The sequence below is a fragment of the Phocoena phocoena genome, chromosome 5, assembly GCF_963924675.1.
Source record: "Phocoena phocoena chromosome 5, mPhoPho1.1, whole genome shotgun sequence".
In the NCBI taxonomy this organism is placed as follows: Eukaryota; Metazoa; Chordata; class Mammalia; order Artiodactyla; family Phocoenidae; genus Phocoena; species Phocoena phocoena.
The window spans coordinates 17,256,623-17,278,199 of record NC_089223.1 but is presented as its reverse complement, the minus strand read 5'-3'; the positions used below and the strand labels follow the sequence as shown (position 1 = coordinate 17,278,199).

Here is a 21,577-nt window from a genome sequence, read left to right as displayed (position 1 = left end):
CAGGGAGGAAAGGAAAATTTTAACCATGGTGCACAACACACAAGAAACTGTTCAACAACAATGACGGAGGGTGAGAGAGGAGACTTCTCCCCTAATTCTCAAGCCAGAGGGAATTCTGGTCCGAGGGAAGTACACTTCATAATATGTGGAGACATTTCTGGCTGTCACAACGAGGACTGGTGGTGCAAACGGCCTCTAGCGGGTAGAGACCAGGAATGCTGCGAAGCATCCTACAGTACGCAGGACAGGCTCCCACAGCAAAGAATTATCAGACTCAAAATGCCATTAGCATGTAGACTGAGAAGCCCTATTCTAGAAGGCTAATTTCATAGCTGGTCAAGCTCTCTAGTGCTCTGCACCAGAGTGGGCAGCTAAATTATTGGAAAACAAGAGGCAGGAATGATACATACAAATGTGTTAATAGCACTTTCCAGAGAATGAAGCAACTTCTATTCTTTCCTGTCTACTGTCAATGAAGACTTTGGTTTCTTGTAGTTTCTTAGCAACTTTTATTCCTGTCACTGTGAAACAACATTCCAGCTGTCTGGTTATTTCAACTCACAGAGAAGCAAAAGGGACATAAACATTGAACACAGAAACCCTAAAAATGATTTAAAACTAAAGCTTCCAAAATGAGAAACTAAATATGAAAGTCCTCATCTCACAATACCAGAGAATATCGAAGTTTTTAAGTATAATCAACAGTGAAAAATAAGGAAAAGAATATCTCACATATTGATATATAAATATAATCACATGCTTTCATTTTTCATTCCTCTGACTTCATTAAATTAGTAAAAATTGCATCATATCCTATATTTTTGCCTAAGAACCCTGTCCTGTCCAATACATTGTTGATGATGTATCAGATTTATTTAACAGGGGGTAGGGGGTGGATAATACACTGAACAATAAGGTTGAAATGCTGTGGATTTTAACTGAAAAGTTATTTGCCCTCAAACTGTCCTTTGTAATAGTCTATTAACATTTGCAACAAGACTCTCCTTCTCTTTCCTCACAAGATATGGCATAAATTTTTAAAAACCTGGATGAACTGTTGTATGTGAGAAAAATCCCACAGAAATACACCTCTACCCAAAGATATTATTCACTGCAATAGCAAGATGTATGGAAAACACCAAAATCCAGTAGGGGAATAGCTGTAGAAATTTTTATACTGCGGAATATAATATATAGCCATTAAAAGAATGGAGATCTACGTATACAGGTATGTACGTATTCTAATATGGAAAGACCTCTAAGATATTACTGGTTGAAAAGTACCAAATTATAGAATACCGCAAATCTTATGATTCCGTTTAACCTAACTAAACACATACATACAGTTATGTGTGTTTCTATGTGTGTATTAACGTACTGCAGAGAAAAAATCCTAAATGTTAAAAGTGGACACCTCTGGGGACTTCCCTGGTGGCGCAGAGGTTAAGAATCCACCTGCCAATGCAGGGGACAGGGGTTCAAGCCCTGGTCCAGGAAGATCCCACATGATGCAGAGCAACGAAGCCCGTGCGCCACAACTACTGAGCCTGCGCTCTACAGCCCGCGAGCCACAAGTACTGAGCCCGTGTGCCTAGAGCCCGTGCTCTGCAACAAGAGAAGCCACCACAATGAGAAGCTCACGCACTGCAACGAAGAGTAGCCCCACTCGCCACAGCTAGAGAAAGCCTGCGCGCAGCAACAAAGACCCAACGCAGCCCAAAATCAGTAAATTTATTAAAAAAAAAAAAAAAAAGTGGACACCTCTGGAGAAGAGAGATTAAAAAACAAAAAAGGAGAAACCAATGTAAAGGAAGATCACTCATTTTTCTCTTATAATCTAACACATTCTTTCACAAAATAATTAAAAAGTAGGAGAAAAGTTGCACTCAAGAACTATCCACAAGTCAGAAAGAGAAGAACAAATACTGTATGTTAACACATATATATATGGAATCTAAAAACAATGGTTCTGATGAACCTAGGGGCAGGACAGGAATAAAGACGCAGACATAGAGAACGGACTTGAGGACACAGGGAGGGGGAAAGGAACCTGGGACGAAGTAAGAGAGTAGCATTGACATATATACACTACCAAATGTAAAATAACTAGCTAGTGGGAAGCAGCTGCATAGCACAGGGAGATCAGCTCGGTGCTTTGTGACCACCTAGAGGGGTGGGATAGGGAGGGTGGGAGGGAGACACAAGAGGGAGGAGATAGGGGGATATATGTATATGTATAGCTGATTCACCTTCTGAATCAGCAGAAACTAACACAACATTGTAAAGAAATTATATTCCAATAAAGACGTTAAAAAAAAAAAAAGTATCCACACATTCCTCCTCATTTATCAGCCAGAGAAAAGGAAGATAAATCATAGAAGAGTCAAAAGAATAAGCAATAGTCTGGTCCATCCTCATCAAGGGATTCCCAAATCATCCTTAAACCTACTACTGCCAAACCCAAAGCTAACTCAGGTAGGGTAGAGGCACAGCTGGGAGGGATAAGGCATGCACAGTATAGTGACAGGTCACTCAAGGCCCACACCACACAGTAGCTCCAGCGGGTGCCCAGCACTGAGCCTGACCTGCATCAATGGCTTGCATCAGGCACTCATACGTGGTCTGAACCAATTTCCGAGCTCCCTCATCCACGTCTCCAACAAAAAACGTCTCATTCAGGTCCCCATGATAACCATTGCGATAAAGAGTGATGTCCACTGCAAAAGAATGTGCAAACATAAAGACCACACTTGTTTTTTATCTCAAAATTGAAGTTAACTTTCTCCAATATGACAGAATCAAGCAGCTTAATGAGAAAGATAACTTCTGCATTCACAAGTGACACCGATGAATACATACTTAATGCCCAAGAGACACTTCTTGTCTGTAATGCAAATGAACTCACTGTGGAAAACAGGTCCGTGGTCTCCCAGCACAAGCCAGACGGTGGGCTTTAATACTCTTACAGCAGTGGTTAGATCGTTTACGGCAGAAGAAAAATGTATCCACGGATACATTCATGCAAGATCAATGACCCAAGTTAAGAACATTAAATGAAGGACTTTGCCACGTTTTGACGTTAAACAGGAAATACTGCTTTCATTAGTTATCTTTAACGACTTTTTCCTCATCCTAATGAATCAATAAATAGAAACATTTACACTATTCTACACTTATTTTTCAAAGACTCATTTGCCTTTCACTGATTTGTGACTAGTCCCGTGTTTAAAAATACAGATTACCACTACACCACTAAACTACACTAAATGTATACTACGGAGCACATTAAATGAGTATTCTTAAACCATAAATTTTCAATCCACTTAAAATATTGCAATATAGGTGTGTTGGCTCTAGCACAACACTCACGTTCCTGAAAAACCTCACACGTTATGTGTGTAATAAAAATAATAAGGCTTATATATGAAAAACAGCATTGGGCAGACCCCTCAAAACTTATGGAACTTTATAAACAGATACTCTAACTGAAGCAAAAACCATTCATATAAAAACAGTGTCAGGGCTTCCCTGGTGGTGCAGTGGTTGAGAGTCCTCCTGTCGATGCAGGGGACATGGGTTCGTGCCCCGGTCTGGGAGGATCCCACATGCCGCGGAGCGGCTGGGCCCGTGAGCCATGGCCGCTGGGCCTGCGCGTCCGGAGCCTGTGCTCCGCAATGGGAGGGGCCACAACAGTGAGAGCCCCACGTACCGCCAAAAAACAAACAAACAAACAAAAAAAAAAACAGTGTTGGTCAAGTCCCCACTACCATTCACAGCCAGCATCACAGTTGGTCCATTCTCTGTAGCCTTTAACACCTGGGCTCAGGCTTCCTTGTTTGATATATAGATCCTTGAAGATATCTGATTACTAAAGAGACCAAGTTCATCAATATTAAAGATACCATCGAGGGGAGCCTAATTCATCAACATTTTTTCAATCACAGAGGAAAATGTTTTTTGCAGCTTCTTTCTCTGCACCTGGAGTTTCCCAAAATAGCTTAACACAGTGGTCCCTAAAGCCACTTTCTGAACTTCTTACATCAAGGACAATACTTCTGCAGAATTTTTAGCGTTTTTTCTTAAGAGCTTCATATATTACTAATGATTTCTCTTTATCTGTAAGAAAGCCTGCCCTGATTTCTTCAAAACCAATAGTGGACTAAAAGGAATAAGCAGAAAAAAATCCCACTTGAATCAACATTACTTCCACGCTTCACTGACATCTTTCCCCTATTTACCAATCACATAATGATCATCTGCATTAAAGAAACTGTATCAAGCACATCATACTAGAAGCACCTTGAAAGCAGTTAAACATCTTAAAACCATAAGATAGGTTTCCAGAGATTTTCAATTTATTTTAAGTTTTAAATATGACAAAAGTAAAAGACAGGAAGCAAGTGAAGAAAATGCAAGTCACTATTAGACTCCCAAAGCCTTGCTGTTTCTTTGCTAACAGCGACAAAAGTCACACTTATTTCTTACCATTAACAATATCACCTTCTTGCAAGGGCCGTCTGTCTGGAATTCCATGGCAGATCACTTCATTCACTGAAGTACAACAAGACTTTGGGAAATTATAATAATTCAGGGGAGAAGGATAGCAATTTCTTGCAATGCATGCCTATAATAAATTAAAAATACGGAGAGAATAATCTGGAATGTGCCAAAGAAAAAGTTAATCTGTATACAATTAATCATTTTAAAATTTGAAAAACGTGGAAAATTTTGTTGTACAAATGCTCCTAATGAAGAACTTATTTAAGATTTTATTTTAGAAATCCTAGTAGCTATTACCTTAAACAGCAGATAAATAGTAGGGTTTGTAAGTCAGACCACAGGCAAACCAGTTTACTTGATAATCGCAAAGGAAAAGAAAATTCACATGTTTCAAATACTTACATATACAGATGTCACTATATGAAGATTTTATTTTAGAATTACCTACTCCTTATTAAAAACATATTATTTAAATTTAAAATTTTAAATTAATGTGCACACTTCTTGTAGTTATAATTTCTTACATAGAAACAAGCCTCTATCCCTAATAATAAAATAAAAGTAGTAAAAATAAAAATAAATACTAGTAATAATTAAGAGATGGTAAAGTATTCCCTGAGACATTTTAACCACTACATTCATGTGGAACAACAAAAGAAACTCTAAGAAAATGATCTGGTTCCCCATAAATAAGTCTTATTTTACTTGGATGTTTTTATACAGTGGTAGTCAGAGCATACATAATTTCTCTTTCCACATTGCCACAGCCTTCCTACAAATAATTTTAAAATAGTTGCCTAGAATACACTTTGTGGAATGTACTATAATTTTATTGGCAATTCTAGTATTGAAAATTTATATTAGTTTCCTCAATTACAAAAAAATATTATGATCAATAACTACATGCCTATCATTTTTCCTTATATTTAACGATATGCTTCTGTATTTCTTACAGCAGTATAAATACTAGTTAAGAGCACACAGAAGCAGATTGCATTGACTGAAAATGCCAACTCCATTACTTACAAGTTGTGTAACCCTGGGCAACTTAACCTCTCTCTGCCTCAGTTTCCTTATCTATAAGATGGAGATGACAGTAGCATCTATCTCATTGAGTTGCTGGGGAAATTAAATGAGTTAATAAAAGAAGCACGTAAAAGAGCACCTGGCCTATAGGAAGCATTCAAACTGCTATTAATGCATACCACATACAGCTGACACGAACAACCTGGGGCCACAGGGGGTGGGGGAAGGATGGGGGGGGGGGGAGGGGCAGTGACCCCCTACGCAGTCCAAATTCCACGTATAACTTGACTCCCCCAAAACTTTACTAATACCCTACTGTTGACCTTACCAATAACAGACAGGTTAACACATATTTTGTATGTGTTATATACTGTATTCTTTATATTATATAATTCTTTGTATTATATACTGTACTCTTACAATAAAGTAAGCTAGAGAAAAGAAAATACTATTCTAAAAATCATAAGAAAAAAAGAATGCCACGTGGTGAGGCCAAAGAATTTAAATTTTTTAATTAAATTTTTTTTAAAAATCGAAAGGAAGAGAAAATACATTTACAGTAGATATATATATTTATTAAAAAAAGATGAAAGATCTTTTTCATCACATGAAAAGATCCATGCAGGGACCTCCCTGGTGGCGCAGTGGATAAGACTCTGCGCTCCCAATGCAGGGGGCCCGGGTTCGATCTCTGGTTGGGGAACTAGATCCCACATGCATGCCACAACTAAGGAGCTCACCTGTCACAACTAAGGAGCTGGTGAGCAGCAACTAAGGAGCCCTGGAGCTGCAACTAAGGAGCCCACTGCAACTAAGACCTGGTGCAACCAAATAAATAAATAAATACTAAAAAAAAAAAGATCCATGCAGTTCAAACCTGTGTTGTTCAACGGTCAACTGTACTTTATAACATGGAACAATACCCAAAAATCAGGATTTATAAAATTCCAAATAAAAAAATGTTCTAAACATTTTTATAGCTCAAGACACATTGTCAAATTTCCTTCCAAAAGGATAGTTCCAATTTACAATACCACCACCATGCAAAGGAGTACCAATTTCACCATCTTCCCGTAGGCAATGGACATAAACATCTTTAAAATACTTACTAATTTAGTAGGTCTTTATAACTTGCATTTGTTTGATTACCAGAGCAGGTTTAACTAGTTTTCCATGTGATTTATTAACTAATTATTGCTCTTCTACTATGAACAACCTAATCATATCATATATGTACTCATCTACTGTAGGGTATTTTTTTTGTTTTTTTTTATGATCATGAATATTTATTTACTAAAGGGTTTTAAGGTCTCTCTTTGGTGGATAAGCAATCTTTATTTTAAAAGTATACCTATACCATATTTACTACAAACATGTATCTGGTCTGTTTGTGGCCTTGTTATTACAGATATAAAAAGGAAGATGTTTTCCTACTAATCTAGTTTCAGAAGTTATATTCTTTTTTATTTCAAAATATTTGATGCATGTGGTAGCGTGATTTACTTAAAGCGCTAATAAAGCTAATCATCTTATAAAAGCTAAACTAAAATGTTATGAAATGTGAGGTTTCAGAAACAAGATATTTCAAGCTTACCTCAGACCCCAATACCACAGATACTTAAAGATGGGAATAATGACTGTTGAATACTTTCTATACTTGAAACAAAGTGAAAACTTTGCTTTCAAATTAGCCAAGTGTAGATATTCAGAACTTAGGTTTACTTAATTTTTAATTTTTTACTTTAATGTTTTAGACTAAACAGTATGAAAAAATTTTTCAAAGCATAAAATTAAAATTCTTACTAAGTGTACAGCATGATCTATTTCTTCAGTAGTTACACCTGGTTTAATCATATCAGCAGCAATGTCCAATACTTCTCTGGCAAGCTGTAAAAGAGAAACACTTCATACATTCAAGAAGAAATGAAATAGAAACAGAAATCTGTACCCTTTGGACTAACTTAGATTTTGTAGGATATTGATAATACGAACCTCACTTTGCATATTATAATCCTGAATTTTCAGTTTATAACCATTTGTATGTATTTCTAACACCCATTAATAAAAGTGTATGCGTGTGTGTGTAAACATATAAATAAAATTGGGCTAACTAGAAAATAGCTTAATAAGTACGTTTGACTGATTTCTATGTGAAAATGTACATCCTAAGTAATCTAAACAATAATGAACTGATGAAGTTTGAAGCTTCTCACAATTCTACAATGGGGAAGGGAAGGGAGGGAAATAAAAGAATAGATGAATGATTTTCCTCAAAGAACCACAGAAAATAACTGTTACATGTAGAATGGATAAACAACAAGGTCCTACTGTACAGCACAGGGAACTATATTCAATATCCTGGAATAAACCATAATGGAAAAGAATATAAAAAAGAATGTATGTATAACTGAGTCACTTTGCTGTACAGCAGAAATTAACACAACATTGTAAATCAACTATACTTCAAAAAGTAAATAAATTTAAAAATAAAGTAAATATGGCTAGTCACAGTTTTACTATGTAACATTTGCTACCTTTATAAATGAGCAAATCATTGACTTCATGTGTTATAACTACTTAAACATGTTCTATCCCATGGGCGGGAGAAAAAAACTCTTACCCTACATACGAGTCGCATCCCTTCTATATCTTCAGATGAGAGTAACTTAATTTGAGAAGTACCTTTAAGAGCCTGCTCAGATTCAGACATTCCTGGTAAAGAAAATCAGTAAGTAAAACCAAAATGAACAAAAAGACGTAGTATATATTAGCGTAATTATCCCCTAGGTGATATAATAATAGTCAGGTCTCACTATTTCACATAATGGTATTTCATAATATGGGAGGGTCCAGGTCAGGTTTTCTGAAAAACTACTTGCAACATGAAATTTGCTAAACAAACTGAAAGAACAATTTTAAAGAACAAATTTCCAAATCTATGAGAAATCATTCAAGATGGAGTACTTATTATTTGCCAGGGAGTGTGTTAATAAGGTCAGTAAGTGATTCTCATTTGAAGAGCACCATACACTTTATAACTGTTTTCATGATCATCATCTCATGAAGCAAGTATATTATCAACAACTGATAAATTAATTACACTCACTTCTTTTTTGAAACCGGAACCTAAGTCAGTGTTTTTTAAATGGCAGTTTGTGACCCTTTAGTGGCTGTTAGTGGGCTATGACTAATATTTTTTTATAATAAATAAATGGAATAGAAAATAATAGACTATATCATACAGGATAAGTAAGTAAGCAAGTAAGTGCTGTTGTAAAATGTTTGACTGTTAATTTATACACACACACACATATACACAGATCATGCTATAAAATACAGTTCTCTGGGTCATAGTCAAAAAAGTTTGAAAAATACTGCCCTAAGGATTTTCACTAATAAAATTAGCTTAATTGAAGTTATTCATACATTTAAAAGCATTAAAGCCAGTATAATAATTATTTCAAAATCTGACAAAAAGAATATAACCATAAACTACTCTTTTTACAAATGCTGATATAACAATACCAAATAAAATATTATCAAACAGAATCCAAAAAACATAGTACAGCATGACTTCAGTGAGATTCATATTGGAAAGGCAAGGATAGTTCAATATTAAACTATTAATATAACTCATCATAGCCAAAGATTAAGTAATGAAAAATAAATGATCATCTAGAAAGATAATTCTGATAACATAGCTAGCTACCACTTTTACATGATAAATATAAATCTCAAGCCAAGAACCAACATCATGGAATGCCCACTATCAGCACTAGTGTTTTTAGCACTGTTCTGACAGTACTAGCAGATGTACTAAACGAGAGAAAGAAACAAGACATATAAAATTAGGAAGAAAAGGAAAAACTCCTTATCAATTTCAGATATGATGATATATCCCTAGAACAAGGGAATACCTGGTAAATGACTAGAAATAAGAATTCGGCAAGTTGGCAGATAAGAAAAATATATAAAAATCAATAACTTTCCCATATACAAACAAGCAAAAAATACAGAAGATATTATATTCACAAGAATAACTTAAAAAGATAAAGTATCCAGGAATAACTTAACATTAAAAAGGCCTAATGAAGGAAAGAAAAACATACCCTGTTCTTGGATAGGAAGACTCAATATTGTAAAGGTGTCAATTCTTCCAAAATTAGTCTATAAATTTAATACTATCCCAATAAAAAAATGGCAACAGGACATTTTTGGGAACCAGACAAGCTGATTCTAAATTTCACATGGAAAAACAAACATGCAAGAACAGCCAGGAAAATTCTGAAAATGAGGAAAGGCGGGGGCAACAAGGCCTATCAAGTATTAAAACATGATATAGCTGTAATAATTAAGAGTTTGGCAATGGCATATGATTAGACAGATGGGTTAATGAAACAGAACAGAATCCAAAAACCTAAAGACGTGAAGGTTTAATATAGTGATACAGCTTGCATTTTAAATCAGTAAGAAAGACTAATTTTTAATAATAACTCGTGATGTCACAACCAGATATTCTGCTGGGAAAAAGATAAAGTTGCATCCCTACTTAACTCCTAAAGATAAATAAGTTTCAGATGGACCAAAAATTTTATCACACACAGAAGAAGAGTAAAACTATAGAAATAGAAGAAAACATGGGAAAATATTTTTATAATCTCTGAACCCAAAAGGTCTTTCTAGGTCATAAAGCCACAGGCACCTTATAAGAAAACACTGATGAATTTTACTACAGAAGAATGTTGAAAGTTTGTCATAAATGTAATGCTACAAAGACAAAAATGTAACTGCTTGATTGGGAGAAAACATTTCATAGTACATACATCAAGAGATTATTTTCCTTAATATAGAAAGAGCATTTATAAGTCAGTATGGAAAAAACTAAGTAATCTAACTGGGGGGAAAAAAATCTAAGGATATGAATAGACAGTTCAAAAGGAAAAAAAATACAAATGATTTTTTAAAATATAGAGATGCTCAACCTTACTCAAAATGCAAATTTAAAAAACTGCAAAATACCATTTTTCATCTTTCAAATTAGCACAGATCGCAAAACTTGATAAGATTCTAAGCTGGGGAAGATATAGGAAAAGAGGACTTCCCAGGTGGCTCAGTGGTTAAAAATCCGCCTGCCAACGCAGGGGACACGGGTTTGAGCCCTGGTCCGGGAAGATCCCACATGCCAGGGAGCAACTAAGCCCATGTGCCACAACTACTGAAGCCCACGTGCCTAGAGCCTGTGCTCCGCAACAGGAGAAGCCACCGCAATGAGAAGCCCATGCACCGCAATGAAGAGTAGCCCCCGCTCATGGCAACTAGAGAAAGCCCGTGCGCAGCAACGAAGACCCAATGTAGCCAAAAATAAATAAATTTATTTAAAAAGAAAAAAAGATACAGGGAAAGCGACTCTCATATGTTTTTATCTGGCAAAAAAATCTCTGAGATTTATAATACCTCTCAAAATTTTTTAAAATGCATGTATCCTGTGATCTAGCTATTTCACTTTAGGCAATTAACCTATAGAAATACTCTCAACATGTGGACAAGTATGTAATTATAAGAACAGTTCCTGCAGTCAAATTGTTAGAAGTAAAAACCTGGAAATAATCTAAACATACATTAGTATGAGTCTGGTTTAATAAATTGTAACATGTCCACACAATGGAATACTTCAGTCATTAAAAAGAAAGAAATGGTTTTATATCGGATTATATGGAATATTTACAACATAAAATACAACAGAGCAAGGTGAAAAGGTATATATAGTTTGTTCGTTTTGTGTATAATTGGGTGGGGGTGTGTTAATGTGTGTACACACAACAAATATCTCTGAAAAGTTCTACAAGAAATCATTAATAGTGATTACTTCTGGGGAAAGGTACTCACTTTTCACTGTGCAACATTTTATCCTATTACAATTTACCTTATCTATGTACTCCTTAAAAATACAATCTAAAACTATATTCAAGAATATTAAATACAGTGTAATGAAATTATATATCCTCAACAGTATTCTATCATTCAGACTCTTTTCCTTCAATTTATCTGAAACAGTGTTTAACTAAATTTTCAAATTATATTCATAAGGACTTAATACAGTTCCCTTTTTTTCTTCGAGAAAAAAGCAAAGGTAGCTTAGCTCAGTAGATTAAACCACATTCAACCATTTTTGACAAGCAAACTCAGTAATTTCACATAATCCAACTTTAGCCTATGCTGTAAAGCACCTATCTTCTCTGCATGTCTCACTATCATTAACCACAAAGGGAGAAGACAATAGAACCCACCCCAGGAGTGTTGAAAGTATTAAATGGAGTAATACATGTAAAGAGGTTGGCACAGTGCCTGACACACAGTTATGAAAAAATATCAGTTATAGAATCATCAGCATCACCACTACTACTATTATCATCACCATTACTACTATCTATGTAGTACATCACCATTACTATCTATGTCTATTACTGCTACAGTCCAGAGTCTTTAGTTAGGCATGCATTCAAGGCCTCCACCATCTGTTATTTCCTAGATGGATATTATTTAATTAAGGTTGGAGAACATGCTAAAATCAAAACTATTTTTAAAATCTAGAATTTGATATAACAACACTAAATACAATATTATGTTGAATGTAGCCTTTAACAGCCACATAAACAATGTTTTCAGAATTGATTAGATTTCTAATGAGAGGAAAGAATCTTTAATGCTCTCAAATGTTCTAGTGTGCCTTGAAAACATATTTACATTTATTAGAAATCCAGCACTGAAACTTTTCTACTAAAACAGCACTCTTTTCCTCTGTAGTAGTCAGCAAGCCCACAAATTGAAATATGAAGAAACAGCACAGCAGAATTTACCTAAAGGGTGATCAGCATAATCTGGTCTTTGAATATAACTTGGCACTGGCCTTGTTGGCATCTGAAAAAAAACGAAGAGGTTAGATGTATCCGATTCAAACGTGAAAGTAACTTTCATTATTAAAATCTACTAACAGGGCTCCCCTGATGGCGCAGTGGTTGAGAGTCTGCCTGCCGATGCAGGGCACATGGGTTCGTGCCCCGGTCCGGGAAGATCCCACATGCCGCGGAGCGGCTGGGCCTGTGAGCCATGGCTGCTGAGCCTGCGCGTCTGGAGCCTGTGCTCCGCAATGGGAGAGGCCACAACAGTGAGCGGCCCGCGTACCGCAAAAAAAAAAAAAAAAATCTACTAACAAAGAAAATAAAAGTGGGGGAATAAACACCAAATTCAAAAGTTCATTCATTTCATTTAAATCAGGGGTCCCCAACACCTGGCCAGAGACCCGTACAGCACAGCAGGAGGTGAGCGGTGAAGCTTCACCTGCCGCTCCCCATCACTCACAGAAGCGCCTGAACCACCCCCCAGACCCTGCCCCGTGGAAAAACTGTCTTCCATGAAACCAGTCCCTGGTGCCAAAAAGGCTGGGGACCGCTGACTTAAATGAAAAAAAAAGTTTTAAATGACATCTTAAATATCACAACATATCTGTTTTGTGAAGATCGAGCCTAGTGCTAATGCCACCCCCTTTCCCAGGATATGTAAGGAATGGGGAGAGTGACAGAAGCCATTAAAGATTTAAGATTACATGCAGACAAGGAAGGTGCCCGTGTTGTTCCAAACAAATTGGTGAACCACAATCAGTAACAAAATGATGTCTCAAAGTAAATGTACACCAATATGTTCCTGGACATTATCTCTGGGAGCTACAATTAAACTTTCTTATATTTTTGATATTTTTCCAAATTTTAAAAATTAAAGATGTATCTCTCTTTTTTTTTTTTTGCGGTACGCGGGCCTCTCACTGTTGTAGCCTCTCCTGTTGCGGAGCACAGGCTCCGGACGCCCAGGCTCAGCTGCCATGGCTCACGGGCCCAGCCACTCCGCGGCATGTGGGATCTTCCCGGACTGGGGCACGAACCCGCGTCCCCTGCATCGGCAGGTGGACTCTCAATCACTGTGCCACCAGGGAAGCCCCGATATATCTCTTTTATAAAAAGAATACAACAGTAAAAAGAATTTAAGTATTTGAGAATGACAAATAAATTTCAACTTAAGTCAATTCCTAGGTTAAGACTCTGAAGTCAGTCTGCCAAGAACGCTGGAAGGAACAGGAGTGGCAGAAAAGCCATATCAAACTTAAGGTAGAAGAATATCACGCTGAAAAAATTTTAGAGAAGTAGTAATATACACTACCATTATGTTGGCCTAAAAATATCTATTCTACCTCAAACTTTCTTAAATATTAAAGAATCCTTCATCTCAAATTTTTCTACTTCATCCATGATTGCCAATTATCCCTACTAACTTCTAAATAATGTACCATAAAAGTTAAAAAGCTAGAATGTAAACTTAATCTTGATCATATGATTCATAATTGGAATACAAATTATTAAGTATCATTTTTAGGAAACTGAAAATTGCTTTAAAAGAATGTTAAATTTTTATTACCTTATTTACTCACCAGTGGATAATGTGGTCTGAGTTTACCAGTATATCGATAACCTGCCCATGGGTCAGTGTTGATATCACCTTCCACAGTCCAGGGAGACACAGATTCTCGCTTGGCCTTTTCATCTTCTGGGAGATGGACAGATGAATGAGAGAAAGAAACGCCTCAGTGGTCAAGCTACCGAGCAGCAGCATACTTTAACTATCACCATTTGAAAGCCAAGCCAAAGAGCCCAGGCACAAAATCCAGCAAACTTCTACCCTAACCTAAGTCACCAAAGCTACCGCTTTCTTGCTATGTCCACATCCCTATGACTCCTCAAAGATCTAAGTGTCTTGGGAGAAAAAGCCCAAACTAAACATATTCTCATTTTTTACACAATGTTGAATAGGAACAGCTCATAGCTGAACTCCTTTTCTCAAGTAAATACTAAATGTATTCTCTCTACAATGTCAATTTATAGGAAGCCTGCTTTTTGAAATACAAAATTTGAGCCTGGGGAAAACTTCCCAACTGAGAGCGGATATTACAAATGGATTCTGTGCTTTTACTAAAAGAACAGATTCTAAATAATCCCAAAGCAAATTTAAAGTAAAAAACAAAAACTTCTCACTTAGTTGATGAATGACTTTCAAGTCAACATTTTAAGTTGCTTAGAAAATTTGATGAGTACCATTTGCCTTTTCTCAGGAAGGAGGTAACAGAAAGAAGTAGGTAATAGAAGGAAGTAGGAAAAGGCAAAGATAAGGGGAGGGAACAATCAATCGGAAGTTACTGAAAATTCATTAGAAAAATTAAGAACCAAACACACACCTTACTACCAGGTTAGTTAATAATATACAATGTTGTATTTACTGAAATACACCTAAAACTCTTCACACAGAACCTACCCTTAATGGTATCTGAGCACAATAACTGCAGTTCTTATCCAAAAACCGAAATAAAACTACTAACCTAAGAGTTTAAATGGCAGGAATTCAAATCCCTCCTACACCAAGTAGCAGCCTATACACCTCCCAACGCACACCAGTGTCTTCCTGACTATTGTAATGCTAGCACAGGTTTTAAAAGGCAAGCTCCAAATAATTTTAGAAGTGTACAAGGAAAAACTCCCCCCTTTAAGCAATCTATTTAAAATTGATTTCGGACAGATGGAATCATGTCATCTTAAGCTAAAGAGGAATGGTGAAATGGGTGAAGGTGATCAAAAGGTACAAAATTCCAGTCATATGATAAATAAGTCCTGGGGATAGAAATTACAGCATGGTGACTAAAGTTATCAACAACAAGGAAAAGACAATCTAATCTCATTTTCTCATTTTACATATGAGGAAACTGAGGCAATATGGTTCACATGGGCACAGAAATGTGGAAATGCTGCTTCCCAGTCCAGTACTCTCTCCAAAGAGCATGTGGTCAACTTGGGATCGAAAGGCCCTTGAGGGGCAACTGAAAAGAGTGCAAAAATACCACCAATCCATTCACAGTGTTTTGGAAGAAAATACAATTATAATATTACATATAACGTAAAGGAATAGAGGGGACTTCCCTGGCGGTCCAGTAGTTAAGACTCTGAAGTCCCAATCACGGGGCACGGGTTCAAACCCTGGTCGGGGAACTAATAAGATTCCCTCATGCCACATGGCGCAGCCAAAAGAAAAAAAAGTAAAGGAATAGAAAAAGAGAAAGGAGAGCTCTACTACACTACTAAATTTTAGATATCTTTCTCCCCTATGAAATTCAGGAAAGTTTTCCTATTGACATTAACATTCACACGAAACTGTTTCTCATTCCAGGACAGTAATGGACTCCATTCACTGCCACTAGGGTCAAACATTATAGAAAATAGTTTAAAATGCAGGCCAACTTACACCTGCTTTAGCTGTGATTGCATCAAGCGCTTCTGTCTGAATCATAAACTTCAAGAATAATTTTCACCAGAACAGGACAGAACAACAATCAAGATGCAGGCTTTTTGCTTTAACATCATCCAAGGGAGGGTGAAAACGAAGGATGCAAAATCTTTCCTTCCACTGATCTGGATTCTGAACCTTCCACAATCGATTTTCAAGAGAATTGAAAGCAGACCTCCAACAAATAATATAACCCAAAAGCTATCTAAATAAGAATGAAATATGGCAAGCCCTTTTCTAGTCTCTAGGTATAATTTACTTAGGGAAAGTTTCTCTTCCGAAGTAAGTTTTTCTTAATGTAAACTATTTACGGATCAATTGATTTAAGCCCCTAAGTCCCAGACACATACGTAATAAAAATCTAATAAATATGAATTGGACTGGGGGTTGGTAACAAAATTGCATACTAACTGGTCTTTTTCAAATGACTGTGAAAGCACAGGACAGCATAAACAAACATCTGTAAGCTGTCTTTCAAACATCACAATGCAACAGGGCTAGGTAAGCTGCAGGTGGTGTCAAAGAGTACCTGATATGTGCAAGATCAGGTACCAAGTACAGCACACCTTTCTTTCTTTCCTCTTTAAAAGGTTCTGTGCAGGTGGCCTCAGCTGCCACAAAAGAACTGCCCATATCTAAGCTTTGCCTGGAACAGAATCTTCTGATCTCAATCCTGACTCAGTTCTCCCAGAGATGATTATTAAATGGCTACTGAGCACTTACTACACACTGTACATACACCAAGCACTTACATAGATTTGTTTATTTAACACTCAAAATAAATGCATGATTTCGGCAGCTTGGAAGTGAGGCTTAGAGTAATCCGTGCTCACAAAACTTGGTGGAACCGGTTTTGAAATATTATCTAATACCTTCCCTCCGCAATCCAAAATTCAAGCACACTAATTTGGAAGGGTAGAAGAGTAGAATAAAAAGTATTATTTAGAGGTTTTTTTTTTTTTTTTTTTTTGGCCGCGCTGTGCGGCTTGTAGGATCTTATTTCCCCGACCAGGGATTGAACCCAGGCCATGGCAGTGAAAGCGCCAAGTACTAACCACCGGACCGCCAGGGAATCCCACAGAGGTTTTTCTTTTGTGTTGTTTTTTTAAACGAGTTTTTATATCGTATCTTTGGCTATTCAAAAGATACTTGTCGGGACTTCCCTGGTGGCGCAGTGGTTGAGAGTCCGCCTGCCGATGCAGGGGACACGGGTTCGTGCCCCGGTCCGCAAAGATCCACATGCTGCAGAGCGGCTGGGTCCGTGAGCCATGGCTGCTGAGCCTGCGCGTCCGGAGCCTGTGCTCCACAACGGGAGAGGCCACAACAGTGAGAGGCCCGCACACCACAAAAATAAAATAAATAAATAAATAAAAAGATACTTGTCAACCATGTCCACCTTTTACTTTAGGAAAATGGGAAGCAAAGAAACACACTGAGTATATCAGTGGTGAGTGTAAAAAGTGTAGAATAATATAGTATTGAGATGTGAAGTGCTACAACTTTTACAGATCAAAGGCAATGGTACTGTGTAAACTCTGGCAGGAGATATGTGTAACAAATATGCACCCAAGCATCAGCATTACATGCATTTAAGGGCTTGACAACCTAACTGGTCTTCTTTACTATGACACATAAAAAGTAAATTCTGCTCTTAAGTCATTTAACTCACACTTGAAATATTCCTAAGGCCTGATTAGCTTCTGCAACCAAGAAAACTCCAGGTCCAAATGATTTCACTGGTGAATTCTACCAAACATTTACAGAAGAAATAATACCAATTCTACACAACCTCTTCCAGAAAATAGAAGTGGAGGAAATGTTTCCCATTCTATGAGTCCAGGATTACTCTAATGCCAGATCCAGTCAAAGACATTAAAAGCAAATTACAGACCAATATCCCTCATGAACATAAATATAAATGGGTCATCTTTAATTAGACATCAGTTCACATGAACTGTTTGCTACATTATTTCACTATTATTTCTTGGAATGAGGTGCTATCTTTTAAGATGCCCTGGTTCCTTCCCAGCCCAACATTCTTTTGCCCTAATCCCTTTCTCAAAACTCTTCTTAGCCCTGGAGATCACCTTTCCCCACATCATTCCCTCCTCTAGGACTGTCATCCACAATGGTAGTTGGGGTCAATTTATTAGGGCGTGAAAGACACAGGGCTGGCAGCTGAGGGCTGACTCTACCCAACACAGCCCAAAGTGATCAAGAATATTAAGCTCACCCACTGAAGAAATCATCCCCTAAGATCCAAGAGGGCACAGTCTGAAACACGGCACCATACTAAACTCTAGAGGTATAAGTAAAACACAAACCGTCTTAGTCCAATGCAGTAACAACTACTTAGGAAACACCAGCTGTTTAATTCTCTTGCAGTGTAAGTCATAATGAAATAGCTCTATCCTTAGAAACCCAATATTGAAGAAACTAGCACACTTCAATGAGTTGGCAAACACTTGCAGTAGAGACCCATTCTTTATTTATTTATTTATGGCTGCATTGGGTCTTTGTTGCTACACACGGGCTTCCTCTAGTTGCCGCAAGCAGGGGCTACTCTTCGCTGCGGTGCACGGGCTTCTCATTGCAGTGGCTTCTCTTGTTGCGGAGCACGGGCTCTAGGCACACAGTCTTCAGTAGTTGTGGCACGACGGCTCAGCAGTTGTGGCTTGTGGGCTCTAGAGCACAGGCTCAGTAGTTGTGGCACACGGGCTTAGTTGCTCTGTGGCACATGGGATGTCCCCGGACCAGGGCTCAAACCCGTGTCCCCTGCATTGGCAGGCTGATTCTTAACCACTGCACCACCAGGGAAGACCCAAGTTCTTTTAGTAACATACTCTTTCACCTCAATCCTTCAGTTCCCTGTGCTTTAAGTTCCTGAATATAAAATGTTAATAATTGGCTCAAAGAGCTCTAAAAATACCTAACACATTTGATATACAGTATTTAAAGTATAAGTGAATAAAATAAAATGGCATATTTAAAACTATCTCTACACTTTGCAGGTAGCAAATCCTGCCATTTATGCTTTTTAAACTCATTTATTCACATCATGTTTCCTCATCTCTAACCACATTTCCTCCCACAATAGCCTAGCATTTCCATTAAATGTAGACTTCGCTTTATACAACCACAGAATATATGTCTTTTTAAAATTTTTATTTCCTTTTCCTTGAAATGGTGGTTAAACTGACCTCAATGAGATTTTTAAGGTATATACACACATAAAACAATCTACCAAACTTTATTAAATCAGCAAATTCCTTAAAAATATAAAGTAGATGAACTAAAAATACCAAGATCAGTAAGTTGAAAGAAAACCTTATACCAAGAACCACGTACTATCTGCCAATCCACCCATAAGGATGGCAATGCTGTAAGAAAAAAAGCCCTTGTCAATTTGCAAGTAATTGTGACGAGTTGTCCTGAGCTAGCTACACTAACGGCTTGAATTTATAGGATGAGTTGCGAAAGCAGAAAAGGCCATTCGAATCAGCAATAGATCAGTGTGGTTGACAGCAATAGCTAAAAAGCAGCCAATAGTTTCACTTTGTGGTGTCTCAAAAAGGAAAACTAAACATTAGACTGTAAGTAATAACATTAAAACACCCAAAAAACAAAGCGATATAATTTTGAGTTAGACAAAGCAACTGAAATTGAAACTAAACAAGAACAAAAGCGATTTGATTAAATGAAGCCAGATAGCTCATACGTCCTTGCCTACAACACACAAAGGCTTCTAGCAAAGGAAAGGGGGTGCCAGATGCCAAAAGTTTAGGATGTCCTCTGGTATTGCTCAAGCCAGATCCCACTCGTGGCAGCCATCTCATGTTTTCATGTTACATATGTGAAACAAGATTAACAGAGGTATTAGTCATGTTTTATTTAAATGATTACATACCACAAAGAACAAAACATGTCCTAATTCTAGCTTTTGGAATTATACCATCAGAACATTCAAATATACGCTTTCAGACCTGGAAGAATTCTTGTCTTCTGCACAAAGCCACTTCTAAGAAAAATGGTATAGAGATGTGTGACTTTACTTACTTGCTTTCTTATGTAGTAACTTGTGAGTAGCCCAGCTTCCTTTAAAACATTCCTAAAAGGAACAAACATGAAAATTAGTGTCAGGCTTTCCTTCCTTTTTTTTTTTTTAAAATAAATTTATTTTATTTATTTATTTTTGGCTGTGCTGGGTCTTCGTTGCTGCACACGGGCTTTCTCTAGTTGCGGTGAGCGAGGGCTACACTTCACTGCAGTGTGCGGGCTTCGCTTTGCGGTGGCTTCTCTCGTCGTGGAGCATGGGCTTCAGTAGTTGCGGCATGCAGGCTCAGTAGTTGTGGCTCACGGGCTTTACAGCACAGGCTCAGTAGTTGTGGCGCACGGGCTTAGTTGCTCCGCGGCATGTAGTATCTTCCCGGACTAGGGAGCGAACCCATGTCCCCTGCATTGGAAGGCAGATTCTCAACCACTGCGTCACCAGGGAAGCCCCCAGGCTTTCCTTAATTAGAAATATTTTAAAGAACTTTATATATAAGAAAGTTATTGGAAACCTTATTTGCGAAAATCAACAACTGTAACTTCACTACATTAAATATTTGGAAAAGCTTAAAAATGATAATGCCTATTTTAAAACTCATTTCATAAAGCAACCTAATGGATTAGAGACCTAAATGTAAGATCGCACACTATAAAACTCTTAGAGGAAAACACAGGAAGAACACTCTGACATAAATCACAGCAAAATCTTTTTTGATCCACCTCCTAGAGTAATGGAAATAAAAACAAAAAGAAACAAATGGGACCTAAAGAAACTTAAAAGCTTTTGCAAAGTAAAGGAAACTGCTAACAAGCTGAAAAGATAACCCTCAAAATGGGAGAAAATATTTGCAAATGCATCAACAGACATAGGATTAATCTCCAAAATATAGAAACAGCTCATGCTGCTCAATACTAAAAAAACAAACAACCCAATCAAAAAATCGGCAGAAGACCTAAATAGACATTTCCCCAAAGAAGACATACAGATGGCCAAGAAGCACATGAAAAGCTGCTCAACATCACTAATTATTAGACAAATGCAAATCAAAACTACAATGAGGGGGCTTCCCTGGTGGCGCAGTGGTTGGGAGTCTGCCTGCCGATGCAGGGGGCGTGGGTTCATGCCCCGGTCCGGGAGGATCCCGCGTGCTGCGGAGCAGCTGGGCCCGTGGGCCGTGGCCACTGGGCCTGTGCGTCCAGAGCCTGTGCTCCGCAACGGGGGAGGCTGCAGCGGTGGGAGGCCCGCGTACCACAAAAAATAAAAATAAAAATAAAATGAGGTATCACCTCACGCCAGTTAGAATAGGCATCATCAGAAAATCTACAAACAACAAATGCTGGAGAGGGTGTGGAGAAAAGGGAACCCTCTTGTACTGTTGGTGGGAATGTAAATTGATACAGCCACTATGGAGAACAGTATGGAGGTTCCTTAAAAAAATAGAATGACCCAGCAATCCCACTACTGGGCATATACCCTGAGAAAAACCATAATTCAAAAAGACACATGCACCCCAATGTTCATTGCAGCAGTATTTACAATAGCCAGGTCATGGAAACAGCCTAAATGCCTATCGACAGACGAATGGATAAAGAAGATGTGGTACATATATACAATGGAATA

The 21,577-nt window shown here is 37.6% G+C and overlaps 1 protein-coding gene across 1 annotated transcript in view; it reads right to left on the bottom strand.

Moving 5' to 3' along the window:
* Window positions 1-21,577, bottom strand: part of METAP1 (methionyl aminopeptidase 1) — a 67,791-nt gene that overhangs the window by 11,211 nt on the left and 35,003 nt on the right. Inside the window, exons 2-8 of the mRNA XM_065877824.1 lie at window positions 19,963-20,014; window positions 14,006-14,121; window positions 12,384-12,444; window positions 8,147-8,238; window positions 7,330-7,413; window positions 4,486-4,624; window positions 2,586-2,717 (exon numbers count right to left, since the gene is read on the bottom strand). Coding sequence (XP_065733896.1) covers window positions 2,586-2,717; window positions 4,486-4,624; window positions 7,330-7,413; window positions 8,147-8,238; window positions 12,384-12,444; window positions 14,006-14,121; window positions 19,963-20,014 — 676 coding nt within the window. The remainder of the gene's footprint in view (window positions 1-2,585; window positions 2,718-4,485; window positions 4,625-7,329; window positions 7,414-8,146; window positions 8,239-12,383; window positions 12,445-14,005; window positions 14,122-19,962; window positions 20,015-21,577) is intronic.